This window comes from Oncorhynchus kisutch, linkage group LG18 (assembly GCF_002021735.2).
Source record: "Oncorhynchus kisutch isolate 150728-3 linkage group LG18, Okis_V2, whole genome shotgun sequence".
In the NCBI taxonomy this organism is placed as follows: Eukaryota; Metazoa; Chordata; class Actinopteri; order Salmoniformes; family Salmonidae; genus Oncorhynchus; species Oncorhynchus kisutch.
Window position 1 is genome coordinate 75,659,744 of NC_034191.2, and position 26,841 is coordinate 75,686,584.

The following is a 26,841-nucleotide window of genomic DNA, read 5'->3' on the forward strand; positions in this document are numbered from 1 at the left end:
AACCAGGGACCCTCTGCACACATAGACAACTGACACCCACGAAGCATCGTTACCCATCGCACCACAAAAACCACGGGCCTTGCAGAGCAAGGGGAACAACTACTTCAAGGTCTCAGAGTGAGTGATGTCACTGATTGAAACACTATTGGCGCGCACCACCGCTAACTAGCTAGCCATTTCACATCGGTTACACTAGCATAGGCCTAAACTTTATTGGCAAACTGAAGGCACCTCCTGTGTTCTCAATATGAATGTCTCAATTTATCAATGCCAATGCCACCCATCCCCTTGCCCTGGTCACGGACCTGACAAATGTTCAGCTGCCGAGTTCTCAAGGTGCTGTGGATTTAGCCATGCACCAGGCGGCAGTGATAGGAATCCAAGATGAGATCATGCTGCATGCCATTGCATCATTAATAATCCACCCAGATATCTCACACTTTGCCCCTCTGGTCTATACAACTTCAGAATGGTGTTCGGTCAGTGGGCATGTGTGGTACTTGCCCCACTTAGCATAGACTTTACATCATTGACTGTGGTTTCCTATTTGATACGACCTCATATACTTAACCCTAGTACCCCATTCCCGAGATGGCAAAGCAAATTCCTCAAGCTGACACTCATTCTACTCATAGAAATGTTTTGATGTATTGGCATCCCTGCATTGAAGTCTTTTGGGCCTTTTTCAGAGGAGAACGGCTTCCAGCCAGTAGAGATGACCGTGGCCTTGGACATCGAGTCACAGCCCAAACAGGACATTCGAGAGGTGTGAGGGAACTCTCAGGATCATCGCCAGAAAAAGCTATAACTTAATGATCAGTGCAATTAAACATGGATCAGCCACTAGGGCTTTGAATCGTATAAACATTTAAGTAAAAAAGAAAAGACAAAAGCAAAGTCGACCTGTAAAGCTATCTATGCCTTTGCTGTTATACCATGTTCTATATCTAAATCAGGGATGGATAACTTTGATTGGGGTGGGGGCCACAAATTCTGAACCCCTGAAAATATTGCTGCTTAAAGCAAGTTTGCTGCAATTCTACAGATTTTTTCATAGGGTGGAGAGAAATGTTTGCAGTTTTTAATGATATCTGAGTGAGACTAACAAAAATCAAATGTGGGCCCCCCTGACAGTAATTCGACCATGATTACTACAAGTTTAGATAGCTGGCCGGCTAGATTAAGTTACCAATCTTAAACATTTTAGCTGATATGGGCTAATTGACTGACTATTAGTGTCTGATATATGACGGGAAACTGTAGACGCACAACTACATTTCAAAATTGCACCTTGCTTATTCTACTATTTAAACTCACAAAAGTAAGTGGAGATCCCAACTGAGGAAATTGAGCCGAGGGCCTTCAAAAGGGGGGCCCGCATGTGGTCCGCCAGTTGCACATCCCTGATCTAAATCCTGCCTTATATATATATTTCTTTCCAAGTATTTGTTGTAATATTATTTCATGAACTTTGTTTGCTATGTAATATTTGGCATCTCTATAGACTTGGTTTGTCTAGCTATTGCTTGTTATTCAGTGTCTTGTGAAAGTATTCACCCCCTTGGCATTTTTCCTATTTTGTTGCCTTACAACCTGGAATTAAAATAGATTTTTTGGGGGGGGGGGTTGTATCATATGATTTAAAAAACATGCCTACCACTTTGAAAATGCAAATATTTTTTTATTGTGAAACAAACAAGAAATAAGACAAAAAAAAGAGGACTTGAGCATGCATATTTATTGACCCCCCCCCCCAAGTTAATACTTTGTAGAGCCACCTCTTGCAGCAATTACAGCTGCAAGTCTCTTGGGGTATGTCTCTATAAGCTTGGCACATCAAGCCACTGGGATTTTTGCCCATTCTTCAAAGCAAAACTGCTCCAGCTCCTTCAAGTTGGATGGGTTATTTAAGCATTAAGTCATACCACAGATTATCAATTGGAAAGAGGTCTGGGCTTTGACTAGGCCATTCAAAGACATTTAAAATGTTTCCCCTTAAACCACTCGAGTGTTGCTTTAGCAGTATGCTTAGGGACATTGTCCTGCTGGAAAGTGAACCTCCGTCTCAGTCTCAAATATCTGGAAGACAAACTGGTTTCCCTCAAGAATTTCCCTGTATTTAGCACCATCCATCATTCCTTCAATTCTGACCAGTTTCCCAGTCCCTGCTGATGAAACACATCCCCACAGCATGATGCTGCCACCACCATGCTTCACTGTGGGGATAGTGATAGGGTGAGAGGTGTTATCCTTGATGGCCATAAAGCTCCATTTTAGTCTCATCTGACCAGAGTACCTTCTTCCATATGTTTGGGGAGTCTCCCACATGCCTTTTGGCGAACACCAAACATGTTTACTTATTTTTTCTGGCCACTCTTCCGTAAAGCCCAGCTCTGTGGAGTGTACGGCTTAAAGTGGTCCTATGGACAGATACCCCAACCTCCGCTGTGGAGATTTGCAGCTCCTTAAAGGGTTATCTTTGGTCTCTTTGTTGCCTCTCTGATTAATGCTCTCTTCGCCTGGTCTGTGAGTTTTGGTGGTCGGCCCTCTCTTTTTGTTTGTTTGTTGTTTTTAATAATGGATTTAATGGTTCTTCGTAGGATGTTCAAAATTTCAGATATTCTTTTATAACCCAACCCTGATCTGTACTTCACAACTTTGTCCCTGACCTGTTTGGAGAGCTCCTTGGTCTTCATAGTGCTGCTTGCTTAGTGGTGTTGCAGACTCTGGGGCCTTTCAGAACATGTGTATATATATATATACTGAGATCATGTGACACTTAAACTCCACCTGTGTGCAATCTAACTAATTATGTGACTTGTGAAGGTATTTGGTTGCACCAGATCTCATTTAGGGGCTTCATAGCAAAGGGGTTGAATACATGTGCACGCACCACTTTTTAGTTTACATTTTTTTTCAAATTTTTGGAAACAAGTTCTTTTTTAAAATTTCACTTCACCAATTTGGACTATTCTGTGTACGTCCATTACACAAAATCTAAATAAAAATCTACTTAAATTACAGGTTGTTATGCAACAAAATAGGAATAACACCAAGGGGGATGAATACTTTTGCAAGGCACTGTAGCAGGGCAAGGCCCTGTATATACATATAAGATGGATTTGAGTAGGTGATGTAACTAGTTGTTACTGATTGTGGGCTGAAAGCTATTGACAGAATGAATAATAAAAAATGGGAAGACATGTTAGTAGATTTGATCGCTGAACCCAGCAGAAGCTATTAGATAAGTGTGTTGAGTGTTTATCTATCAGCAAGCATATGATGCCAATTGTGTCCGATGTAAATAAAATATAACAAAAATTGCCATTATAATCCTGTCATTTGGGCACAAAGGAAGAACTGGAATCTCCACACTGGAGGTCACGAGTGCATTGTGGCAGATTGGCCCGATTCACAAAACCACCTTGCTAAGCATGATGGGGAGCTCTCTGAATGAGGGACAGTGGAGAGAGAAACAATGGTACCGGGGGGGGGAAACGGGGTTTGACAACACGTGAGGGGAAAGGCAGAGAACAAACAGTGTGTGACACTGACAAGTCTGAGAAAAAGGCATTTATCATGAGTTCAGTTCATTGCTTCACACTCAATACTAGTCAAGCCAGTTGATCAAATGTGTGGTAAAAGGGGGCCAGCAGAAAATAGATGGAGGTTCTCAGTTACAACAAGATTAAACCAGTATCAGACTAAAAATAAACAAACAAACACATACTAGTAACACACAAAAAATTAAATAACTTCTAAAAAGCACAGACAATATAAATTAAAAAGTGAGAACTAGGAACAGAACCTCTGAATAATGATAGAATCCTAATAGTAGAATGGTTCAAGTGCAGGAGTTTGCAGGTTTACCCAATTTGAATGTGTTCCAACTACTGTCCCACTTGTCATATGTAGTAACACAAATCCTACAATTCGCTGGCTTTGACTGGCATGGAATAGCTGGTTGACGTGGTGTGCTAGGATTGGCTAACGGCCCCTGTCAGCTTCATCTTCTGCTCAGCGGGAAGTGACTTCATGGCGACCTCGAATTCCTTGGAGTGACGCTGAGCGACGTCTCGGAGCAGCATGACCAGGGTGTTCTGGGTTTCTGGAACACAAATACCTACATTGTTATTACATTGTTAGAACGTTAAGACAACATTTCTACACAACAAGGTGAGGAAACCTGTCAGGATTTAAAGCTCTCGCCTGTGTCAAGATCATTGGTTCCCAGGACGTGGCTGGAAGCAGATACTATTGGCTTAATTTGACTCAGGACCTGAGGAGACAACATAAATACTAATATACAAACAGATGGGTATGTAACAGCACAATCAGATTAGTCAACATGATGGAAGAACACCACTGAAGATCAGCGTACCAGTGCAGGGTTCTGAGAGTAGAGCATGGCCAAGCAGCTGTACACAGTCTTATTCTCCTCCATGTCCTCCTTCAGAGGGAGGCGAGCCAGGAGGGCAGGGAACACCTATGACAGGCAGAGTTAGCTAAGTGAGCATCACTGAGTAACAATCAGTTCATCAACTCATGTGTCTGTATGTCAAAAAGCATGTGGAAAACTCTTACATTGTAAATCTAATGTACAGCATTTGGGACATTAAAGAACTGGAGTACAGACACAGGTCGCAGATATTCTCAAGAGGGTCCAAATCCTAACATCAGAGCCACTCAAACTTCTACACAAATATTTGAGTCATGCACAAACCTCAAGGTAGGCAGTGGCCCGGTATTATATCCCATGAATGAATGTGCATAGACAGTACCTGTTCCAGAGGGACACCCTCCATGTTGCTCATGATCATCCTGCAGAGGGCAGCACACAGGTTGTCAATCACCCTCCTATCCTGTTCTTTAGACAGCAGGTTGGAGAAGAGGGACAGCATCATGGGGTAGTCTCTGGGAGGGACAGGAGTTGAGGAAAAGACCCTGGTCTTCTGGGACAGGTCAGTAACATAGTAATAGAATCTACTGATATGGTCAGGGCTGGTCAATGTGTCTAGCTTCTCATCAGAACCATATCAGTGATCAACCCTGAACACGCACACATACACTTCATTATTATTGAGGGATACCGTGCGACGAGGGGTCCAGCAGCCTGGGCCAGTGCTCCCAGTGCGAACACGCTGTTGTTGCGAACCTCACTGTCGCTGTCTCTCACCCCAGCCACTAGGACAGGCAGCAGCTGATTGGACAGTTTGCCGGCACAGGCCCTGCCCCCAGATACGTTGACGAGGGATTGCAGGATCTCTCCGAGCGTGCCCACGGAGAATGAACGGTCGGCCACTGTGTACGACAACTTCTACAGAGGAAGAGAAATAAATCCACTCATTCAATACATATAACTACATTTAACTACATCTCTAAATAAAAGGTTTATCCTTTCTGTGCTCATGGTGACTTTTTTTGCAAACTCAAAATAAAACTTTAATTGAGGAAATTGTACAATTTCAACCAAAAATGAACTAGGAATTAGGTCTATTTATCTCTATATTGATGGCTTGTCAACTAGAGTAAATGATTTGTGTTAAGGGAGAAAAGGTGTGGTGATGGTTGTGTTACTCACAGCCTTGTTCATGATGAGCGGCAGCAGCTCGTTGAGATAGGGCTGGAAGGTCTCCGCTGGGACGGCAGAGGCTAGCAGGGGGATCCCCTCGCCGGCAAACTCCTGCAGCATGGCATCATACTCCGCCTAGAACGTTCACATCATACACCTGAAAGTACAGCCAGTCCTGCCGGTGATGGACAGGAGTGGTAAAAGAAAGAGAGGAAGTCTCACCTGCTGCTCTTCATCATCTGCCTCGTCTCCTCCTCCGTCCTGACACACAGTCTGTAGAGGGATGGGGGACAGGGTCAATGGCTTATCAGAATGTTTTCCTATTTTACTGTAGACATTTTTAGGCTAACGCACTAGAGTCCACTGGAACAAAAACAGATAAAAATACACCTTATGGAACAGTGGGGACTGTGAAGAGACACACACAGAGACACACACTCCACACACAACATGGATTCTGTGTTGTAGATATGTGGTAGGAGAGTAGTGGCCTGAGGGAACACAATGTGTTGTGAAATCTAATGTTATTTTTATTGCATATAACTGCCTTCATTTAGCTGGACACCAGGAAGAGTAGCTGCTGCCTTGGCAGGAACTAATGGGGATCTGTTAATAAACCCCAGGAAGAGTAGCTGCTACCTTGGCAGGAACTAATGGGGATCCTTAATAAACCCCAGGAAGAGTAGCTGCTGCCTTGGAAGGAACTAATGGGGATCCATAATAAATACAAACACATATCCTGATTTCAGATATCCTAAATGAATGAATCTGGGAAACCCAGCTCAGGCCCAGCTTGGTTGGTCTGGCCTCACCCTCTTCTTGAGCACGTCTCGGATGGCCTGGCTGATCTCCTGCAGGCGCCCGGGGCTCTGCAGTGCCTCCCCCTGGCAGGCCTTCAGCACAGCGTTCATGGCCTCCAGCACGCCCATCACCACTTGGCGCTCACGCTCACTATGGACCGCCTCCAGGAAGCTTGGCAGCACCACCCCCAGCAGCTTCTGCAGGGCTGGACGGAGGAAGAGAAGCATAACTCCATTTTTTGTTTCAGAGAAGTAGAAAGAGAGAGAGGTATTACGAGAAAGAAAGGTATAGATAGAGAGGAATAGAGAGAGAGGATAAATAGAGAGGTAGAGCGAGAGAGGTATACATTTTTTTGATTTTATTGGTCACATACACGTGTTTAGCAGAGAGGTATAAAGAGAGAGGAATAGAGATATATAAAGAAGAGAAAGAGCAAGAGAGGTATAGATAAACACACAGTACACCTACTGGACCCCTACTCATTCAAGGGTTTTTCGTCATTTTTACTATTTTCTACATTGTACAATAATAGCAAAGACATCAAAACTATGAAATAACACATATGGAATCATGTAGTAAAAGAAAAAGAAAAAAAGAGTTATATTCGCCTTGATGACAGCTTTGCACTCTGGAATGCTTTTCCAACAGTCTTGAAGGAGTTCCCACATATGCCGAGCGCTTTCCCTTCACTCGGTCCAACTCATCCCAAACCATCTCAATTGAGTTGAGATTAGGTGATTGTAGAGGCCAGGTCATCTGGTGCAGCACTCCATCACTCTCTTTCTTGGTCAAATAGCCCTTACACAGCCTGGAGGTGTGTTGGCCATTGTCCTGTTGAAAAACAAATAATAGTCCCACTAAGCGCAAACCATATGGGATGGAGTATCGCTGCAGAATGCTGTGATAACCATGCTGCTTAAGAGTGCCTCGCAATTCTTAATAAATCACTGGCCCTGTCACCAGCAAAGCACCCCCGCACCATCACACCTCCATGCTTCACGGTGGGAACTACACATGCAGAGATCATCCGTTCACCTACGCTGTGTCTCACAAAGACAACGTGGTTGGAACCAAAAACCTCAAATTTGGAATCAGACCAAAGGACAGATTTCCATCCGTTGTCTTTTAGTGGTGGTTTCTTTGCAGCAATTCGACCATGAAGGCCTGATTCACACAGTCTCCTCTGAACAGTTGATGTTGAGATGTGTTACTTGAACTCTGTGAAGCATTTATTTGGGCTGCAATTTCTGAGGCTGGTAACTAACGAACATATCCTCTGCAGCAGAGGTAACTCTGGGTCTTCCTTTCCTGTGGCGGTCGTCATGAGAACCAGTTTCATCATAGCGCTTGATGGTTTTTACGACTGCACTTGAAGAAACTTTGAAAGTCCTTGAAATTTTCCGAATTGACTGACCTTCGTGTCTTAGAAGGAAAGAAATGCCACAAATGAACTTTTAACAAGGCACAGCTGTTAATTGAAATGCATGAAGCTGGTAGAGAGAATGCCAAGAGTGTGCAAAGCTGTCATCAAGGGTGGCTACTTAGAAGAATCTAAAATATATTTAGATTTGTTTAACACTTTTTTGGTCACTACATGATTCCATGTGTGTTATTTCATAGTTTTGATGTTTTCACTATAATTCTACAATGTAGAAAATAGTAAAAAATAAAGAAAAACCCCTGAATGAGTAGGTGTGTCCAAATGTTTGACTGGTACTGTATGTGTGTGCTGAGAGAGAGTGCGAGCAAGAGAGAGATACCCTGGTGGTCGGCCTCAGTGGGATTCTCCTGCCACACTTTGTGCTGAGCTCGGCAGAACTGGCCCATGGCCACGAAGGCAGCCCTGAGCACATCCTCGTGGGGAAACTGAGGGGAGGGGGACACAGAATGCATGGTCAGAGAAACAAATGCTAACCCACACACACACACACTGACTGAATGCCCTTCATGGCTCATTACACAGAAGGAGGGGGTGGATGAGCAGTGCTACAGTGCTTACATCACGCAGCTCATAGACCTGCTGAAAGCTGGACTCCAGGAAGGGCTGGAAGGCAGCACTGAAGGGGTGAACAGGAAAGAAAAGGACATCAGTAACTAATGGTCTTGACGCTGTCCCAGTGCTCAAAGTGCTAACATTGTATATGAGGGGAAATACACTACATGACCAAAAGTATGTGGACACCCACTCATCGAACAGGTCAGGTGCAGGCCAGCCAAGTTCTTCCACACCAATCTTGACAAACCATTTCTGTATGGACCTCGCTTTGTGCACGGGGGCATTGTTATGCTGAAACAGAAAAGGGCCTTTCCCAAACTGTTGCCACACATTTGGAAGCACAGAATTGTCTAGAATGTCATTGTATGCTGTAGCATTAAGATTTCCCTTCACTGGAACTAAGGGGCCTGAACCATGAACAGTCCCAGACCATTATTCCTTATCCACCAAACTTTACAGTTGGCACTATGCATTGGGGCAGGTAGCATTCTCCTGGCATCCGCCAAACCCAGATTTGTCCGTTGGACTGCCAGAACCAATTTCATGAAGCTCCCGACGAACAGTTTTTGTGCTGATGTTGCTTCTAGAGGCAGTTTGGAACTCGGTAGTGAATGTTGCAACTGACAGATGATTTTTTACACGGTGCGTGCAACAGCACTCGGCGGTCCCGTTCTGTGAGCTTGTGTGGCCTACCACTTCACAGCTGAGCCGTTGTTGCTCCTAGACATTTTCACTTCACAATAACAGCACTTACAGTTAACATAGCTCTAGCAGACTGACTTGTTGGAAAAGTGGCATCCTATGATGGTGTCATGTTGAAAGTCACTGAGTTTTTCAGTAAGGCCATTCTACTGCCAATGTTTTCCTATGGAGATTTCATGGCTGTGTACTAGATTTTATACACCTGTTTGTGGCTGAAATAGCCAAATCCACTCATTATACTTTTGTATATATAGTGTATATACAGCATAGGAATGAATATATAACCTTTTTAAAATTTTATTCAACAGAACATTTCAGTTGCTGGGAAGTGAAACGATTGTATACCAGGTCTCCCGGCACAGAGAGGAATGGAGACCAACAATGCCAGATGTCGAATTGCTCATGCACTGACTAATGAACAGTGGAACCAGAGTAGTGGCTGGCTGCTGATACCATGCAGTCCTGAATGAATATAGAGCCTTAATGGTCTGTGACAACCACCACCAAAGATGTCTATGATCTCGAGTCTTTACCCGGTGTTGAAGGCAATCTCTCCCAGGGCGTCACAGGTGTCCTCCTTCTCATCAATGTAGGCGTTTTCTACACTGAACCTGGGGAATGAAGTGAGAGCACAGAGGTTAGGATGGGGGATGGAGAGGTCCCTCTGCCTAGCTCAGTGCCGGGGAAAACAACATGGTTACCATTGACACCTTTTATGAGAGCTGACTTGAAAGGCTGCTTTAGGGAGCCTTTGCATTGTGTATGAACATCAAACATCACAAGATCATCATCAACATCTCAGACATACCCGGCGATGTCTGGGTCCACGTTGTCAGTCCCCTCCTCGTCCAAAATGGTGTCTCCCTGAGCCTCGTCGTCATCATCATCGTCATCCAGCAGGACAAACGTCTTGTCCTCCTCAAGGTGAGCCTGATCATGGAGAAAAGAAAGAGTTCATCAGAGGATCAATTCTTTCAGACATTATGGATGTGCATATCATGATACCAGGATCAACTCCATTTCAATTCGGTCCATTGAAAATGTCATTACGTATCTATGTGGACTTTTCATTCATGCATTTCATGTCACGTCCTGAATTGGCTGAGTTGAAATGGAATACAACACCACGTCCTGAGTGGTGAGAATAGGAAGGGTTTGGAGCCATAAAGTCCATTGACTGACCGTGACTCCCTCTGTGGACTTGAGAGACAGAAGCATGATGGTGGTGATGGCAGTGAGGTGTGGGTTCAGACAGTCTGGACTCACTGTGGACACAGCCGAAAACAGGCTGTACCTGCACACACCGAGAGAAAGGCAGAGAGTTGGGCGATATACAAACTAATCTACAAGTCAGAAAACAGCCATGCACTCTGAAAGCCCACCCCAAAAAAGGTTGGCAGGACTTCTACTAGAGAGTAGCAGTATCTGGCACACAAACACCCGGTAACTACATACGTGCAGCGGCGCAGGTCTGGGTCATCGATAGTGTTGGTGAGATTGAGTCCCAGCTGAACACACTCTGCAGCCAGGGGGCTGAACACCTCCTTACCTATGGTGCGGGCCAGCACTGACAGAGTATCTGAAAGGACAATGTATACCCATCAATCCCCATTCACAGGTGACTCATAGTTCATTCATCTTGTTTACACAAGACGGGTTCCGATAGCTCAGTTAGTTGGAGCATAGTGCTATGAAATATAAGAGTTTAAATTTAGAAACCTACCGGGGCCACATATAGTATACTGTCAAGTCTAAGCTGTCAGTCATATTGACTAAAAGTGTCTGCTGAACGACCACATCAAACTGACTAAGCCTTAGAGATAGTTAACCTACCCAGAGCCTGTGTCTGCAGAGACCTCATCTCATCCCTGGTGTCAGTGAGGAAGCCCTTCAGACTCTCAATGACAGGCAGGAAGTAAGGAACTAGCTTCTCTTTGGCTGCATTGGCTGAAAGGAAGAGAGGAGTTAATACAGTTAGCTACGTACGCACCACTTGCATCTCAACAGTCTCAAGTGGCTTCCTCAACTTCTGTCCTCTCCATCTGCACTGATCTGAAAACAGTTTTTAAAACAACTGGGACTACCTTTTAGCTTTCAGACCAGTGTGGATGAAGGAAGACACCAGCGCTACATTATTGAGATGTAACATGCTCTATTGAAAGGCCTTTTGCTGGGTGTTACCTATAGCTCCTATAGCACTGACAGCCAGCTCTTTGAGCTTCAGGTTCTCTGCGTTGCTGAGGGCAGACAACATGGTCTCCATCAGGGTGGGCAGGTAGGGCTCAATCTCTGAACCTGATAGGGGATGGAACACTGTTAGTGAAAATATCAGCACAGAACAGAGATGATGACAAATTCAACCTCATCTTATTTGTACATTGAAAGTAGTCTGGGGACGAGACTAAAAAACAAGAGAGTCATTGACTGAATATTTGTTTACCTAGCTACAGTTTAGCATTTTATTATCTGAGTATAGAACAGAACAGAATCAAATAATAGCAAGACAGATGGTTATGGATCAGGATAAGGTGAATGGGAGGATCCTCACCCAGGTTTTCCAGGAAGTTCTCCAGGGCGTAGAAGGCCTTGGTGACGTGTCCGATCTTGGCCTGGTTCAGAGCAGACATGTAGCCCAGCAACAGTGGCATCAGCTCAGCACAATACTTACTGACCTCAGGCTGCAGGTGCTCAGAAAACTGTCCCAGGGCAAAGAGGCCGGCGCTGCGGACCACTTGGTTACTGTCTGACAGACTCTGGCACACCGTCTGCAACATGGACGACAGCATCCTGACAGACAGAGTGGGATTAGCAGGAAAAATACAATCTCTCCATTTGAATAAGAGGAAAAATAAAAACCATGACTGTGGTTTATATCTACATTACACACATTGCCAAATGTAAACCTTTAAAAAAACTTCTTTTTTTGGACACGGAGCCACTGAATAGACATCAGAAACAGCATTGCACAGGGGACTCACTTGGTCCGTATGTGGTCGGCACAGCCCTCGGCCAGCACTGCCAGACACATCAGGCCAGCTTTCCTCTCATAGGGGTTATCACTGGCCAGACATGCTTGAGTCAGCGGCATCTGATGGACACACCATGGGTCAGACATACATACTTACTAAAACCATATGTACTTCTATGCATGGAAATTGGTGTACCTCAGTACAAGACCGCAAATTAGTTTAAAAAATACTGCTGCTACAATCCTACCGCTATGTCACAGAGATGATAATAATATGAATTGAAATGACTGATTGGCAGGCAAATGATGTATGAAGCGAGTGAGTGTGTTCACTAACCAGTTGGTGGAATAGTTTCTCAGGGGGCATGTGAAGAGCCATGGTGTCAATAACCTGCAAACAAAAATACATTCTATTTCAAACACGCTCTCTGAAAAAACATCACCTGTTTTCTGTGCATGATATATTTTCTGTGCATGATATATACAGTCCAACAACAGAGAAGGGAAGTTTACCTGAGCAGCAAAGTGTTTGGGACTCTCGTTGTCAGTGTCGTCCTCATTGCTGTTCTCCTCGTCCTCAGGGTCCTCCTCCCCAGGTGGTGGCGCTGCACTAAGCACGGGGAACACCGTCTGCAGGATGGGATTGAGCAGCTTCTGCTTTAACACTGTCTGAAGCAGAGAGAGAACAACCCAGCATACATCACTTGACAAGCTACACATTTTTTAACTGACAAAAGGAGAAAGGCTCATCTCTATGGTTTAGTGGCTTCCTCTCCTTCTCTGAAAACACAGGCTAGGGAATTTGCATTCACCTGTCCATTTATTTAGTGAGATGGGGAAAGGAGACAAGGGATGACGCCACTTGAGAGAGACTTTTGACATATACCTCAGTTTAAGGACAAGAGGGCTCACTGGAGGGTGAATCTAGGCCAGGGCATCCATTTTATAACTGGTGACTTTACCTTGCTCTTGAGACGAATGAGAAAAGCAATGCAGGACAGAGCCTTCACACGCAGGGAGTCAGTCAGTGTAGTGTCTGCACTGACCTGAGACACACATACACACATGTCATTGTCAATAAGACAAACCATCACTTTTCCTACAATGGCATGTAAGCAAAAAGTCATTAGAAATGTTGTTGAAGCTTGAAGCTCCTTGTTCTCACCTCCAAGCAGAAGTGGACAATTTCAGTGATGTGTGGGACCATGATGGACACCTCACTCTCCATCAGCTCATCGAACACCTCCATGGCCTCACTGGCCTGATCCTGGTCAACACATAGAAACAGTCTAAAAACACCTCCATGGCCTCACTGGCCTGATCCTGGTCAACACATAGACACAGTCTAATAACACCTCCATGGCCTCACTGGCCTGATCCTGGTCAACACATAGAAACAGTCTAATAACACCTCCATGGCCTCACTGGCCTGATTCTGGTCAACACATAGAAACAGTCTAATAACACCTCCATGGGCTCACTGGCCTGATCAACACATAGAATAACTCCAATCAAGGGACAATAGTGTTTTTCAACAGTCATCCCTGAAGACTGGTGCAGTCACCAGTGGTGCTAGTGGGGGCTGACATATTGAACTATTCCCTACCTGGTCTGCCTTGATGAGGTGTCTGAGAGCAATGATCAGTGTTGGGATGAGGGAGCGCATTAGGTTCTGAAAGACAAGACATTTCATTTCAACACAGCAACGAAGGAAACTGGTAGACTAAAACCTCTGTTCACTCCAAAAGGACATCAAATAGATAAGATTGTGGCCTCACCATCTCTTCTGTGCCAGTGTAGGCAGTCATAGCGGTGAGGGTGAGGATGCTGTAGTACATGGCTGTGGGGTTGTCCAGGTCTCGCAGCACGGTGCCAAACAGCTGCAGCAGTTGGCGATAGTGGGGCTTGAAGGGCTCCGGATTGGACTCCACCACTTTGCTGAGCAAGAGTAGACCCACCTGAGGGAGACATTTTGATCAATGCATATTCTGACCAATCAGTGAGCAACCATCAAGAGCGCCGGTCAAATCCACGTAAAGCCCAACCTCTCGATGTTCACGTTGTCAGGACAAGCCAACTGAAGCCATCCTTTTATATCCCGTGAATTACAACAAAGATGTTGCAGTTTTTTAGTTCTATCTAAAGAAGCTGATACCTGTCTGTCCATTGGGTTGTTGCTCTTGGTGGACTGGTTGAGGAGTGTGAATAGAGCAGGCCAGCGGTCTGGCGTCTCGTGTTTGACCATCACTGCGCTGAGCTGCGAGAGGGAGTGGCGTACTGTGTGTCTGGAAACAGAGACAGGGGTTATTGTCAAGTTCAGATGTAACAAGTTTCATCGGTGTGTATGGATGAGTTAGTGGTTATGGTCCGATATAGGTTATAGCTATCTGTTTGATAATCCACTGATATTCTAATAAATCGCGTTTTCCACCTCAAAATAAAATGTGTGACTGTGTGTTTTTATGTAAAGGATAAAATATGCTTACTCTGTCTCCTGCTGGAAGGCTTTCAGGACCACTGCTTTCAAACTATGAAGCAAAAAAAACATCTCAAATACAATAGAAATGTTTAAAAAATAATGCTCAGTGGGAATTCATTCAACAGTCCAAATACAGAGGACTTGAAAATTACTGATGGGGGGGGGGAATTGGACAACAAAGGGCAGCCAACCTCTCTCTGTGATCAGGGCTAATCTTCTTCCAATGCTTCTTCACTCTCATCCGCAACATTACTGCAGCTGACTGGCGGATCTGATGAGAGGGGGGAGCAACGATTAATTCACTGGTGAGAGTCAGCGATAAGCCGCACAAATATAACTCATGCAAGGCCCTGGGTTCAACATCTGGTATCTTCACACAGATGATAGGTGTTAGTGTAACTCATGTGTCACCTACATACCTGCGTGTTCTGGGACCCAGTCATGACAGCACACAACGCTGGGATGATGGCTGGGTCTTTAAAAGCCAGCTTCAGCTGGGCGGTGGCCTGTAGGAGAAAAAAAATGTTGGATATGGCGAATACTGACTGAAATAAAGTAAACTAGCCAGGCAGCTAAAACATTCGTGAACTGTCAAGTTTATAAAGTGAGACAGACCATGTAGGAAAATAACTGTGTTTTAGCCACACTCGTTCGTGACATAATTTGGCTTGCTAATAGTTGTCCATTTTGATAACTAAACGTTAACAGTTTGATAGCCCGTTGGTGCTTGTTATCAAAGCATGCCAGGGTAAGTGTCAATCCCAATTTCACAGGCTAAATCAGGAGAGTCTTTACCTGCTGAATAATCGCATTGTCAGGCTGCGTGAGCTGTAAGAGAATCTGCTCTAGTTCCCCAGACATCTTGGCTCTTCCAAAATCTCAGTGTTTCTGAGATGTTATTATTCAAAATGATGCGCAAACTGTCACGCTAAAACATGACCCTTTGACAGGCATAAACTGGGAGAACGGTCTGAATGGTCAAAGTATAGCCAGTTTGCTAACTCGACTAATATGTCAACAAATTATATGTAGCTAGTTAGCAACTCTGCTAGCTATTAGCGTATCAAAACATATCTATGGATAATCTTCTCCTCCGCCGATTTATAGGAACCTCAATATAGGCGACGGTTGGGTTTCGAATCCCAGTCTGGTTCGTTCTATCACAATGCCACGCGGCACAGAACCAACCCAGGGAGGGTTCCACGTGAACAGCCTCGTTAAAAGGGCCACATTCTGGAACGCCGTTTTGAGAGAAAAAAAGATACAAGTCAAATAACACTATTTGATGTGTCATATCAACCCTATTTGACGTCCCAAATAACACTATTTGACGTGTCAAATAAGCTTGTTGACCACCCAGGACCTGAATATGACTGCACGTCACATAATTTAACGAATTCATACATTTAAAAAAATGTTTACTAGTTATTACACATTGATTACACTATCACTCGTATTTAATATGTCACAACGATTCATCGATACGTATGCTAAAGTTGAATCGAGCACCTACAGTGCTGGTCATAAAAAGAGCTAGCTAGCTCATGGATGCAAACAATGTTCATCCCCAAAAGCATAGCAAAAACAACAATCTGTTTCAGTAGCTAGGGGTCATCTAAAATAACCCTAATTTACAAGACAGTTCTTATTTGATTGATGATCAGACCCATCTATGTGAAGCTAGCCACAATAAGGATTAACCACAATAGTGGACTTTTGCAGTTAGCCTCCAAAATAAAATTATGTAATTGACAGTGATGCAAATAAAATACAAATAGTAGAATTATGCCATAATTGAATAGCTCATGCTAAACGAGGTTGGCTAGCTTCACAAACCGGTCCCGGTCCTAGCTGGCTGCTTATAACGTTAACTTTGGGCAACAGGGTTTAGTAGCTGGCTAGCTATTTATTTTCATGAACTGAAGTTTAATGTCAATAGGCGAACAACAAGCGACTACCTTGCTAATACTTACAAGGATTCCTAAATCATTGCTAAGAATAATGAAAATAACTGCAGTTTCTACTGGTCATTGTTTTCAGGCTGGTTGTATTGGTGTTAGTTAGGTACCAAGCTAACGCTAGCTAGCTACCCCAGAAGTTGCAGTCCAACACAACATTCTACAATTAAACTGTTATTTGTCAAATTATGAGATTATTTAACGTGTCAAATAGTGTTATTTGACGTGTTTGACACGCAAAGACCCAAACGGTGTTCCATACCACATTGAAATACACAACATCAGCTTTACAAGTGTAGAGCGCCTGTTTTGGGGCGAAAATGATCAATATTGTTTGTGAACAAACTACCGTAGAATATTCTTGCATGAGTGCGTGTCTAATTCTACACGTTTTCAAGTTGTAAAAACGTTGTTGTAGTTGAGCATGTCTCAATTGACATGCAGAGTAGTATGAGGTGACAATTCGCACCTTTTAATAAAGGTCACAAAAGAGACACGGACACTAAAGAAATCGATTATCGAACCTGCCAAACACACACTCCACACCTATGACCCCCCCTGCCCAGTTAGAGATCAGTAGCTATGTCAATAGTCCCATAGTCTCAACATGATCACATATTCTCACCTCTAACTGAACCATTACAATGCAGCCACGGAGGTAGACTAAAGCATTCAAGCATTTGAATGGTAATTCTTGGGCCAGTTTGGTCCAGTATGTGAAAGCATTGCTAACAGGTGCTGACTATACACTGCATTTACATGTGAAGCCATTGTAGCCATCTGTCTCCAAGTTGCCTGAATTGTCCTATGATACCTATAAAAAGTTATTTACTGTACTACATTAAGAAATATGGTCCGGCGGGGTGTGGTATATGGCCAATATACCATGGCTAAGGGCTGTTCTTATGCATTATGTAACATGGAGTGCCTGGATACAGCCTTTAGCCGTGGTATATACCACAAACCCCCGAGTTGCCTTACTGCTATTATAAACTGGTTAGAAACAAGTAATTAGAAACAGTAAACATGTACCTGTGGTTTAAGGTGCTATACACCATGGCTTTCAGCCATTTTTTTTCATAGGCAGACATGTTTGGAGAACCAGGATTTTTGGTAATGTAATTTTGTTGCCTGATCTGTCACTCTTGCAAAGGGGAAACAAGGCCTGGTTGTACAAATAAAGCATGTCTTATCAGAGCAAACACTGACTCAATACTTGGTTTTAGGTTGGACCTCGACAACTTGTGCGGTATTAAGAGGGCAGCAGGTGCTGCAATATTCCAATTAGTTCAGAGTGGAAAGGTAGACAGTAACTTTGATTGGCTAGGATTTCAGCAGCCATTTGCATTCTTGGCTGATTTGTATTTATCCCAAAGCGGTCCATGTAAAGTAAATGGAGACTAACTGTACTACAGCTGCATATTATTCACTCTATCTAGATCAGTAAGTCATTTTTAAAGTGTTAAGTTGTAATAGAAATATGTCTTTATTGAAAAGATTGTATTGACATTGGACCCAAAATCAGTCGATGTCAACTACAGTACACAATATTGCCATAAACCCCCGAGTTGCCTTATTGCTATTATAAACTGGTTACAAAAGTAATTAGAAACAGTAAACAAGTACCTGTGGTATAAGGTGTGATATACGACAGCTTTCAGCCAATCAGCATTCAGGGCTCCATCAACCCGGTTTATAATAAGTATTTCTCCCTTCATTGGTGCAGCAAAACCAAACGTTCACACAATCCGATTTTAACCTTTTAACAATCAAATAAAGTTCTACCCACAAACTGCTGAGAATAGATAGGCTTCAGTCACATTTGCCATAACATGCAGTTACATTTGTCTGTGTTGTTTTGGGCATCTACAAAGGATGCTAAATGAAAGTTAAATAAAAAAAATAGCCCTATGATTTATATACTAAATGCATTTAGAATAAAAAAGCATTTAGGATACATCTTCTATTCACTTGCCTGCCCCCCCCCCCCCCCCCCAACAACAAGCCTCCCACCACACCCATCCCCCAAAACACACACCCCACTCTACCCCCCTATCACCCCCCTCTGCCCAGTTAGAGATCAGTAGCTATTTCAATAGTCCCATATTCTCACCTCTAACTGAACAATTACAATTACAATGCAGCCAAGGAGGTAGACTAAAAGCAAGCATTTGAATGGTAATTCTTGGGCCAGTTTGGTCCAGTATGTGAAAGCATTGCTAACAGGTGCTGACTATACACTGCATTTACATGTCCAGGCATTATAGACATCTGTCTCCAAGTTGCCTGAATTGAACTACAAAAATCTGTATTTGAGAAGGGATAAAGGCTCAGGTAGAAAGTGATCAGTGATCACTTACCTTGTGTTTTGAGTTATGCTAACTGCATCGTCAACAGCATGCTGTGAGAAACATATAGATTCCTGCTTCCATTTCCACTTTTAAGCCAAATAACACAGATGCATATGTGATAATCACATCTAACCAAGTGGAGTTGTCCCCCGACCCAAGTCTATGTCCTATGTCTGGGCAAAACTAGGGAGAATAAAACATAGTCTTTAGGCTACATACTAGTCAACACATTTCTGCAGATTAAATAAATACATCTACAGTATTTCTACCACCATTGCTACACACATTTCTGTAGCCTTTCTCTACAATTCAAGCATAATGCACCACCAGCAGCCTTGGTCACATTAACTGTTGTGGTCACTATTGCCTTGAGGCAATGGGACAGCTCTGAAGAGACACTTTATGGCAGGGATGTGAGAGAATGAACATTATGATCCAAGCCGGAAATGTAAACATGTTTGACATTTGTTATAAATTAGGCTTTACACATAGAATTGATATGACTCTATGATTGAAATTTCAATTATAGAGCTAACAAATTAAAATATAAGAGAAGCAGACTAAGCAGAAAACTGTACTCATTAAACTTCAACACATTAATTAATCAAAGATTGAGAGAGGATAAAATATGGGATACACGAACAGTTGCAAATATTACAAAATACTGTGACCATTAAGTGTCCACTCATTGTGTTACTTCCAATTAATGAAACTTTTAAACTCATATGTTTTAAAATATAAAATAGTGAAGATTTAATGGATATCTGATATATATGTTGGATAATGACTAATGAATTGCACCAAAATAAATCAACCATCAAATAGTGTTTCTGAGAAAAAAAATGTTGTTTTTTGCTGCTTATTTTGCTTCTTAGAATTACTAGTTCAAGAAATACATTAAAAGTTCAGGGCAGTGATTAAATGACAAAAATGTAATTTCTCCTGAACAGACCTTTCAAGGGGCGCGGCCTCAATACCGATACCTGAATGGAAGACTTGATGATTGGCTGAGACCTGACCCACACCTTGCCCTATAAACAAGACCCCCAGATTCGATGGACAGTATAAATATTCTTCAAAGCGATAAACTTCGGTTTTTTCCAGCAGTCCGGTAGTTAGTTTATACTAGCTAGCTACACCAAGAAGAGCTCAAACTTCCGGAAGGTTGGCTACAGCATCCTTAATTTAGGGGGTCTTTTTGGACATTTCTTGCTTGCAAAGAAGAGGAACTGTGGAAGCGATGGCAGATTGGAAGTCAGTGAGCTACAATCCATCCTACCATGCTTTTTCCTATGGTATCATGTACCAAACAGGGCCTGAGCAAAATCATCCCAACATCTCAGGCTGGGCAGAGGCCGTTCACAACTCTGGGGTCAGCGGCGGCTACCACCAGCAAGCGCCGCATGAATCCCCACCCAGGAATCCCGAACACAACATTAGTAATGGCAATTCCCACCACCCAGGTCCTGTAATGTATCTCGGCGACCCTCAGAGCCATACTCCGATTGGAGGCCTTTTCATTCCCCACAACCGGACTCCGTTTGATCAACCGCCGAAGGAGATCGAGCAGCCAGGTAACTACACTCAAAGAGATCCAGTGTTGCACAGATCACCAGGTAAATAACGTTAGCTAGCCAAGCTAGTTGACATTACATTTAGTTGTTTTGTGCAATATGGTTAAGAGCAGGTCTCTTACCGTGTATATACGGCCTACAGTACTCTAGGTAGTTCGTGCTTCTACACCTGCATTGCTTGTTGTTTGGGGTTTTAGGCTGGGTTTCTGTACAGCACTTTGAGATATCAGCTGATGTAAGAAGGGCTATATACATTTGATTTTGAATTGTCTATGAAGCAGACTGTTAGGTCGCCATAGTGGTAGTTATTGTACTTGCATTTGCTGGGTCTCTGGCGAAAGTTGCGATCTCCCTCTCAAACAAAGTCCATGTGTGAGTATCTGACGCCATCTTGCTAACTACATGTTTGTGCTTGTGAACCGCCAAAAGTGTCCCCTCTTAACCTTTAGTCAGACTGCATGTACAATGGCGCCACCCTGTGGAACTGTTCAAATTCAACCAAGCCAAAATGCAGACTTTGTGTACCGACAAGTGTAAATAACTTTCTCCTATTTTCTCGCGCAGATTCTTGGACTTCGGAGAAAATCTATCCTCAAACCAACCCTGCCACCTGGGTGAAAAGGGAGTTGGAAGAGGAGATGGAAAGTGGAAGGCCAAATGGTAGTGAGCTTGTCTCCAGCTCCTATCCAGAGAACACAAGCGTACACATTCTGGGGAGTGAGGACAACGCCCCACCGTCTTTGCCCTTGCCTCTCCCGGAGAAAGCGAACAAGGACACCCCCAAACAAAAAGCACGGACTGCTTTTTCAACAGGCCAGATGGATGCCCTGACCCATTGGTTTAACATGCAGAGGTACCTATCCCCTGCTGAGATGAAGGCCCTGGCTGGACTGACGGGGCTAACTTACAAACAGGTGAGTTGATAGCCTACTGTTAGCCTACTGTTATGAGCGTAACCCACTCTTCACCATTGTGTCAAATCATACATTTAGCTGGTATTTACTTCAGATGTTGACTAATTATATGCATGTCTTGTAGGTAAAAACTTGGTTCCAGAATCGCAGGATGAAACTGAAAAGGCACCAGAAAGACAACGGTTGGGAATCTGCTGGGTATCCAAACCCTGGCTACCCTAACATGCCACCACGCCCTCAGGTGAGCACAATTATAATGCTGTGTAAAACTGCACAACAGACATGTTCTTTTCCTATTTGATATGTTTGGTTATGTTGTACAAGACTACATTTATCTTAAACTACAGTTATTGCTCCAGCAGTTGTCTAGCTTGTGCCTCCTGTTGGTTGGTAACAGGGGCAATAGGCTTGGACATAGTGTCTTTAAAGGCAGGATGAAACATCTCTACACACATCAGTGCTCTAGCTTCATGCTGATCGTATGGTGATATTAACCACCATCTCTTTCTAGTTTCAGGGAGAGGCCCAAACACAGATTCTGGATCATCACTCCAACACTCAACAGTTCCAAGAGGCCATGTTCATTGAGAGCCGCCAGCAGAACCTGCCTTACTACACCGGTGGATACCCTCAGCCATCCTCCTCTCCCTCCCAGGCCACTGCGAGGCCCCTGGGCAACTGGCCCCTGCCACCAGCCATGCCCCACTAATGGCTTCTACAGCACAGCAAGGGGCTACAACAGGGACAGTGTAAAACACGACTCCAGCATCACGACGACAGGAGCCCTACTCATACCAACAGCTCCATACGACCCTGTTTCACAATGCTAGCCAATAATACACAGGGGAATGTCTCAGTGGTAAATCGACTGTTTTCCCAAATGTGTGGTTGTTTGGAAGGATTCTTATAATTAAGGTTGAGATTCAGACACAGGTTATTCTCAAATAATGCAGTGTTGGCTAATTATATCAATCCATCTTAAAAATGTGCAGGTCTGTTTGGACTTTTATCCCTTATTCATATGTTTGACAAACTTTTTCACTGTCTATGTTGGAAGTGGCAGGCTTTTTTTGTTTTTTTTTAAAGCCATCACTTAACTACAGATGCTACACATCTGAACGTGTGACCTTTCTCTTTTTAACTTTTTAGAATTTTTACCTCTTTTAGTTATGCCTTATGCTTTTTTTCCCTTCTATTTGGATCATAAACCCTTTTGGTTTTACCGTCCACCTGTAATGAAATGATGTGGCCATGTTGGTGGGATTTACTTTTCTTTGTCTTTACACAGGGCAGTTTTTTGGAGAACCCGCCAACTGTTAAAAGCTCTACACGGAACGCTTCGACCAGGATTGTTGGTAATGTCATCTTGTTGCCTGATCTGTCACTCTTGCAAAGGGGAAACAAGGCCTGGTTGTACAAATAAAGCATGTCTTATCAGAGCAAACACTGACTCAATACTTGGTTTGTGTGTGTGTGTATATATCTCGTCTTACTCGCTATATCTATCTCATTGTAATAGATGTCTTTATTGAAAAGATTCTATTTACATTGGAACCAACTCAGTCGATGGCAACTATGGTACACAATATTGGTCCATCACTGACATTACATCATGCTAGAACTGATCCTTCTGCCAAACCGCAAGCCTGCGTCACACTGACACATTCACGTCATACACTTTCATCCCCTTCTAGAGCCATTAACATAATTCCTTGCATCCCCTTTCAGCCTTTGTGGCAGTCTGTCTGACATCTATATTTATTTTCCCCCCACAGGAGGTCTGTACACAGCCCTGTTAGTCATTTCCAAATGCATCTTTCCCCACTTCCTGGAGGCGATAATTGGCCTGTATGTGATTGGCTAAGCAAACACCCTTTTCACTTTGCTTCCACCAATCAGATTAACTACCTCAAAAGACAGGACACGCATTGGGTGTGTTCCTCTACTCGGATGTTCCTGACACATGTCAGATCTCCTCACCAATGTCCTGCGGGGATTCATCTAAATATTGATAAAAAATTATAATTTAGGTTCGATTGTGCTACATCCATTATATAGGAATCCAGATATGTCTCGTACTTTTAAAGACACATGAATCGAAGGAGACCGACACCTCACCTTAAAAAATACAAATAACGACGGCTGACTTTTTCGGAGTGGGCGGGGTGAAGAAGCAAAAAACACACCTCCAATACAGAGTTTCAAAACTTGTCCTTGCCACCTCGTTAATCTATCTTCAAATGATTATTCATTAACCCCTCATATTTGTCCATTTAAATAATATATCATATTTTGAGTGTGCATATTCACTGTTGTAATGTGTACTGAGCTATAATAAGAACCGTCCTGTGTTTTTTTTTTACAATTATTTTAAATTTGATCCTTTAAAAAAATTTTTTTTTTTTATTAACAGTAACATACAAAACATAACAGCCAGAGTGATTCCACAAAGAAATTGAAAAAAAAACGAATCCACATATCAATTCAAATACAGACATGTAGCGAATACATTTTTTTTACATTTTGTTTTGTATACGTTTTAATGACTCTAAATAGCATTCCACATCAGATCTAAAAAAAATGGGAAAAGGGGAACATCTGTCTTACACAAATTTTGATTTGTGTAAGACAGATGTTCCTCTTAAAATAAAGAGATTTATGACATACTCACGTTCAATTGTGGAATCAGTGTAGTAGAATAATATGTCAAACTTAGACATTTCAATGGTTGTATGCAATTTGAGGCCAAGATATAGTTTTACATCAGTCCAGAACACTTCACTATATAAACAATGACAGAATAAGTGTTCAATAGATTCCGTTTCTAGTTTAAAAAAACTGCATTCACTGGTAACATCAGGTATATATTTAGAAATCAAGGTACTACACGGATAGAATCTATGGATAATCTTAAAGGACATCTCCTTTACTTTATTGGTCACCATAAATGTGTGTGGAGTGAGCCAAGCACGGCTCCAGTTTACATCAAACGATGAAGGCCAACGAAATATCCCAGAGGGAATAGATTTCCTGTAGAAAATATCCCTTAATAAACAATTGTTGAATTTCGTATCTAGTAGACCAATGCCATTTACCTGGATATCACCTACAATCGGAGATATTCCAAAATATACAATATTCTGAAGAAACGTTTTTATCCCACTAGGTATAGCTTTAATAACAGTGTCATATTCCTCGCTTAAAACCTCAAAGTTGTATCTTTCCATAAATTATCTCCACGTAAATAGGTTCCCACTAATATTAACAAATTGTCTGGACAATGATAATGTTTTTCGAGAACCATTTATGGTAAAATAACATATTTTTTTCTATGTAATAACGACCCATTGTTCCATATAAAACATGTATGAGGTGAAAAGTTGTGTTTATAGAACAAAGCCGAGCACATTAAAGCCTGCTTGTGAAAAGCTGCCAGTTTCACAGGAAGTTTACCAACAATATATGGACATTGTAGTAAAAAAATGAAGCTTTTCGAACTTCTGAAAAACAAAAAGAGGTATAATTTCCAGAAACTATGAGGATTTTTTATGTACCTTTTAACCCAATTGATTTTTGATATCTGATTGAATAGAGTGAAGTCTAAGACATTTAGAACGCCACCACAAACCCTGTTGGTGATAAACATCTCTTTTTTTTAATCTTATGTGGCTTGTTTTTCCATATGAACATGTACAATAGCCTATCTAAGAAACAGCAAGTGGATTTGGGAATGTCAATAGATTAAAAAAAGATAGGATGCACGAGATAGCCCCTCAGCTTTGGATAAAAGCACCCTTCCTTGAAGACTTAAATCCCTCCCTAACCATGAGATTTTTTTGACAGATTCAGTTACAAGGTTCAAATTAAGATCATTCACAGGCTTCAGATTTTTGGTGATCTTTACAGCGAGGTAGGTTACAGTATCTTTTTCAGAGATGTTACATTCTGCTGAATTGAAAGCTCCTTTCAAAACAAACATCTCACATTTGGAAAGATTTAATACCAAACCTGAGATTTTGGAGAACTGCTTCACGATATCCAATGCTAATCTCGTTTGTGACACATTTTTCAAAAAAGTGAGGTTATCAATTATCATGATTTAAGAGATCCTTGTGTGGTTTAGGTATAAGAGTAATAACCGCTTGCTTCAAAGAGGCAGGTAGTTCTCCCTTCTTTAAAGCCTCCTTAAAGGTTTCAAGTAAAAATTGTGCTCTTTCTTCAGAGAAGGTTCAGAGGTTAATCCATCACAACCTGGAGATGTGTTATTTTTTTAACTGAGCAATCCCGTACTGGATGTCCATAATGGATAAATCTTGACAACAAGACCGATTGAATTCTTCATTAACCGAATTAACTTTCTCTATAGAATCAAGGAGATCCTTAGAGTCACCCAAATTGTTATCTAAGGATTAAAGATTCTCATACAATTTAGTGGTAAAGTCTGATAACAACTCTCTATCCTCAGTGGTAACCCCATTAATCTTACATTTCCGAAGTGTGTTGAGTTCCCCTCTCCTCTTTTCCAAATTAAAAAAGTATCTACTGTTCTTTTCGCCTTTTGCAAGCCATTGTTTTCTGGATCTTATGAATGCTCCTCTAGCCTTTTCCTCATACAATGTATCTAGTTGATTCTGTAAATCATCCAATTTAGCTTTTTCAATAAAATCAAGATGCTCAATCTCTGTGATATCCGCATTTGTCTTAGAGTTCAGCTACCTCACATCTCCTTCTTAAAGCAAGCCGTTTTCCATAAGTAATACAGGCTGAGCGGATTTTAAATTTCAGCAGTTCCCAATATTGACCAAATTCTGCATTAGATGTAGCTAAAATCCAGTAAACAGAAATTAGATTCTTAATCCCATTTTTTAAATCATCATGCAATAACAATGAGTTATTTAATTTCCAATAACCACCCGAGTATTCCTTACCATCATTGCTGCACATTCTTACAGTCAACCATATGACTCTATGATCCGTCAGGACTGCAGGCAATATTTTTACCTCTACAGTGTTGAGCTCAAGACTAGAGGTTATCACCCACAAATCAATTCTTGATTGTAGAGAACAATCTCTATTACTTCATGTGTATCGTCTCTCTCCGGGGTTTTTAACTCTCCATTTGTCAATTAAGTCCGGGTTTTGACAGAAATTCACGAACGTGTTCACACCAATGTTAGGCCTATGAGGCAATCTATCAGTCTCATTAGAATAAACCATATTAAAATCTCAACTAGCTACAATCTGACTGGACGGACATTTTCTCAAAATACTTTTAAGAGTTTCTTCAATTTCCTCTAGAAGTAAGTTATTTGGAGGACTAGAACAGTATCCATATACATTACACAACACAAATAATCTGTCCATGTGGTTGATGACCGCTACTAGCCAATGTCCATTGGAATCCATTTGAGTAAACAAAAAAATATATTTGGAATTGTGTGCCAAATCAAACTCTGTGCTGCAATGCCATGCTCCTCCCAAATGTTGTAACAATGCGGAGGGCTCTGTATAGCTCCGCATTGACAT

The 26,841-nt window shown here is 42.4% G+C and overlaps 2 protein-coding genes across 3 annotated transcripts; one reads left to right on the forward strand and one right to left on the reverse strand.

Annotated features, from left to right (window-relative positions):
• Window positions 1-3,557: 3,557 nt before the first annotated feature.
• LOC109909626 (importin-4-like) lies at window positions 3,558-15,379 on the reverse strand. The gene is made up of 29 exons (XM_031796802.1): window positions 15,314-15,379; window positions 14,938-15,024; window positions 14,710-14,789; window positions 14,526-14,567; window positions 14,195-14,324; window positions 13,818-13,997; window positions 13,646-13,711; window positions 13,205-13,306; window positions 13,002-13,085; window positions 12,553-12,708; window positions 12,377-12,430; window positions 12,050-12,159; window positions 11,620-11,858; window positions 11,253-11,366; window positions 10,905-11,018; window positions 10,527-10,650; window positions 10,254-10,365; window positions 9,880-10,001; window positions 9,605-9,682; window positions 8,373-8,430; window positions 8,134-8,239; window positions 6,385-6,578; window positions 5,795-5,845; window positions 5,582-5,707; window positions 5,091-5,317; window positions 4,782-4,914; window positions 4,382-4,486; window positions 4,210-4,279; window positions 3,558-4,108 (listed from the first exon to the last, which is right to left on the reverse strand). The coding sequence occupies exons 1-29, from the start codon at window positions 15,377-15,379 to the stop codon at window positions 3,978-3,980; spliced, it is 3,261 nt and encodes a 1,086-aa protein (XP_031652662.1). The 3' UTR covers window positions 3,558-3,977.
• Window positions 15,380-19,855: 4,476 nt separating this feature from the next.
• On the forward strand, window positions 19,856-22,747 carry LOC109909747 (homeobox protein Hox-A3). 2 transcript variants are annotated; one of them, XR_004204053.1, is made up of 5 exons: window positions 19,856-20,401; window positions 20,966-21,315; window positions 21,440-21,556; window positions 21,827-22,174; window positions 22,604-22,747. XR_004204053.1 is itself a non-coding variant. In XM_031796803.1 (4 exons), exons 1-4 carry the CDS (start codon window positions 20,068-20,070, stop codon window positions 22,022-22,024), a joined length of 999 nt encoding a protein of 332 aa, XP_031652663.1. In that variant the 5' UTR covers window positions 19,856-20,067; the 3' UTR covers window positions 22,025-22,747. The 2 variants fall into 2 exon arrangements, 1 of the variants encoding a protein (XP_031652663.1); XM_031796803.1 differs by having other exon boundaries at window positions 21,827-22,747.
• The last annotated feature ends 4,094 nt before the right edge of the window (window positions 22,748-26,841 follow it).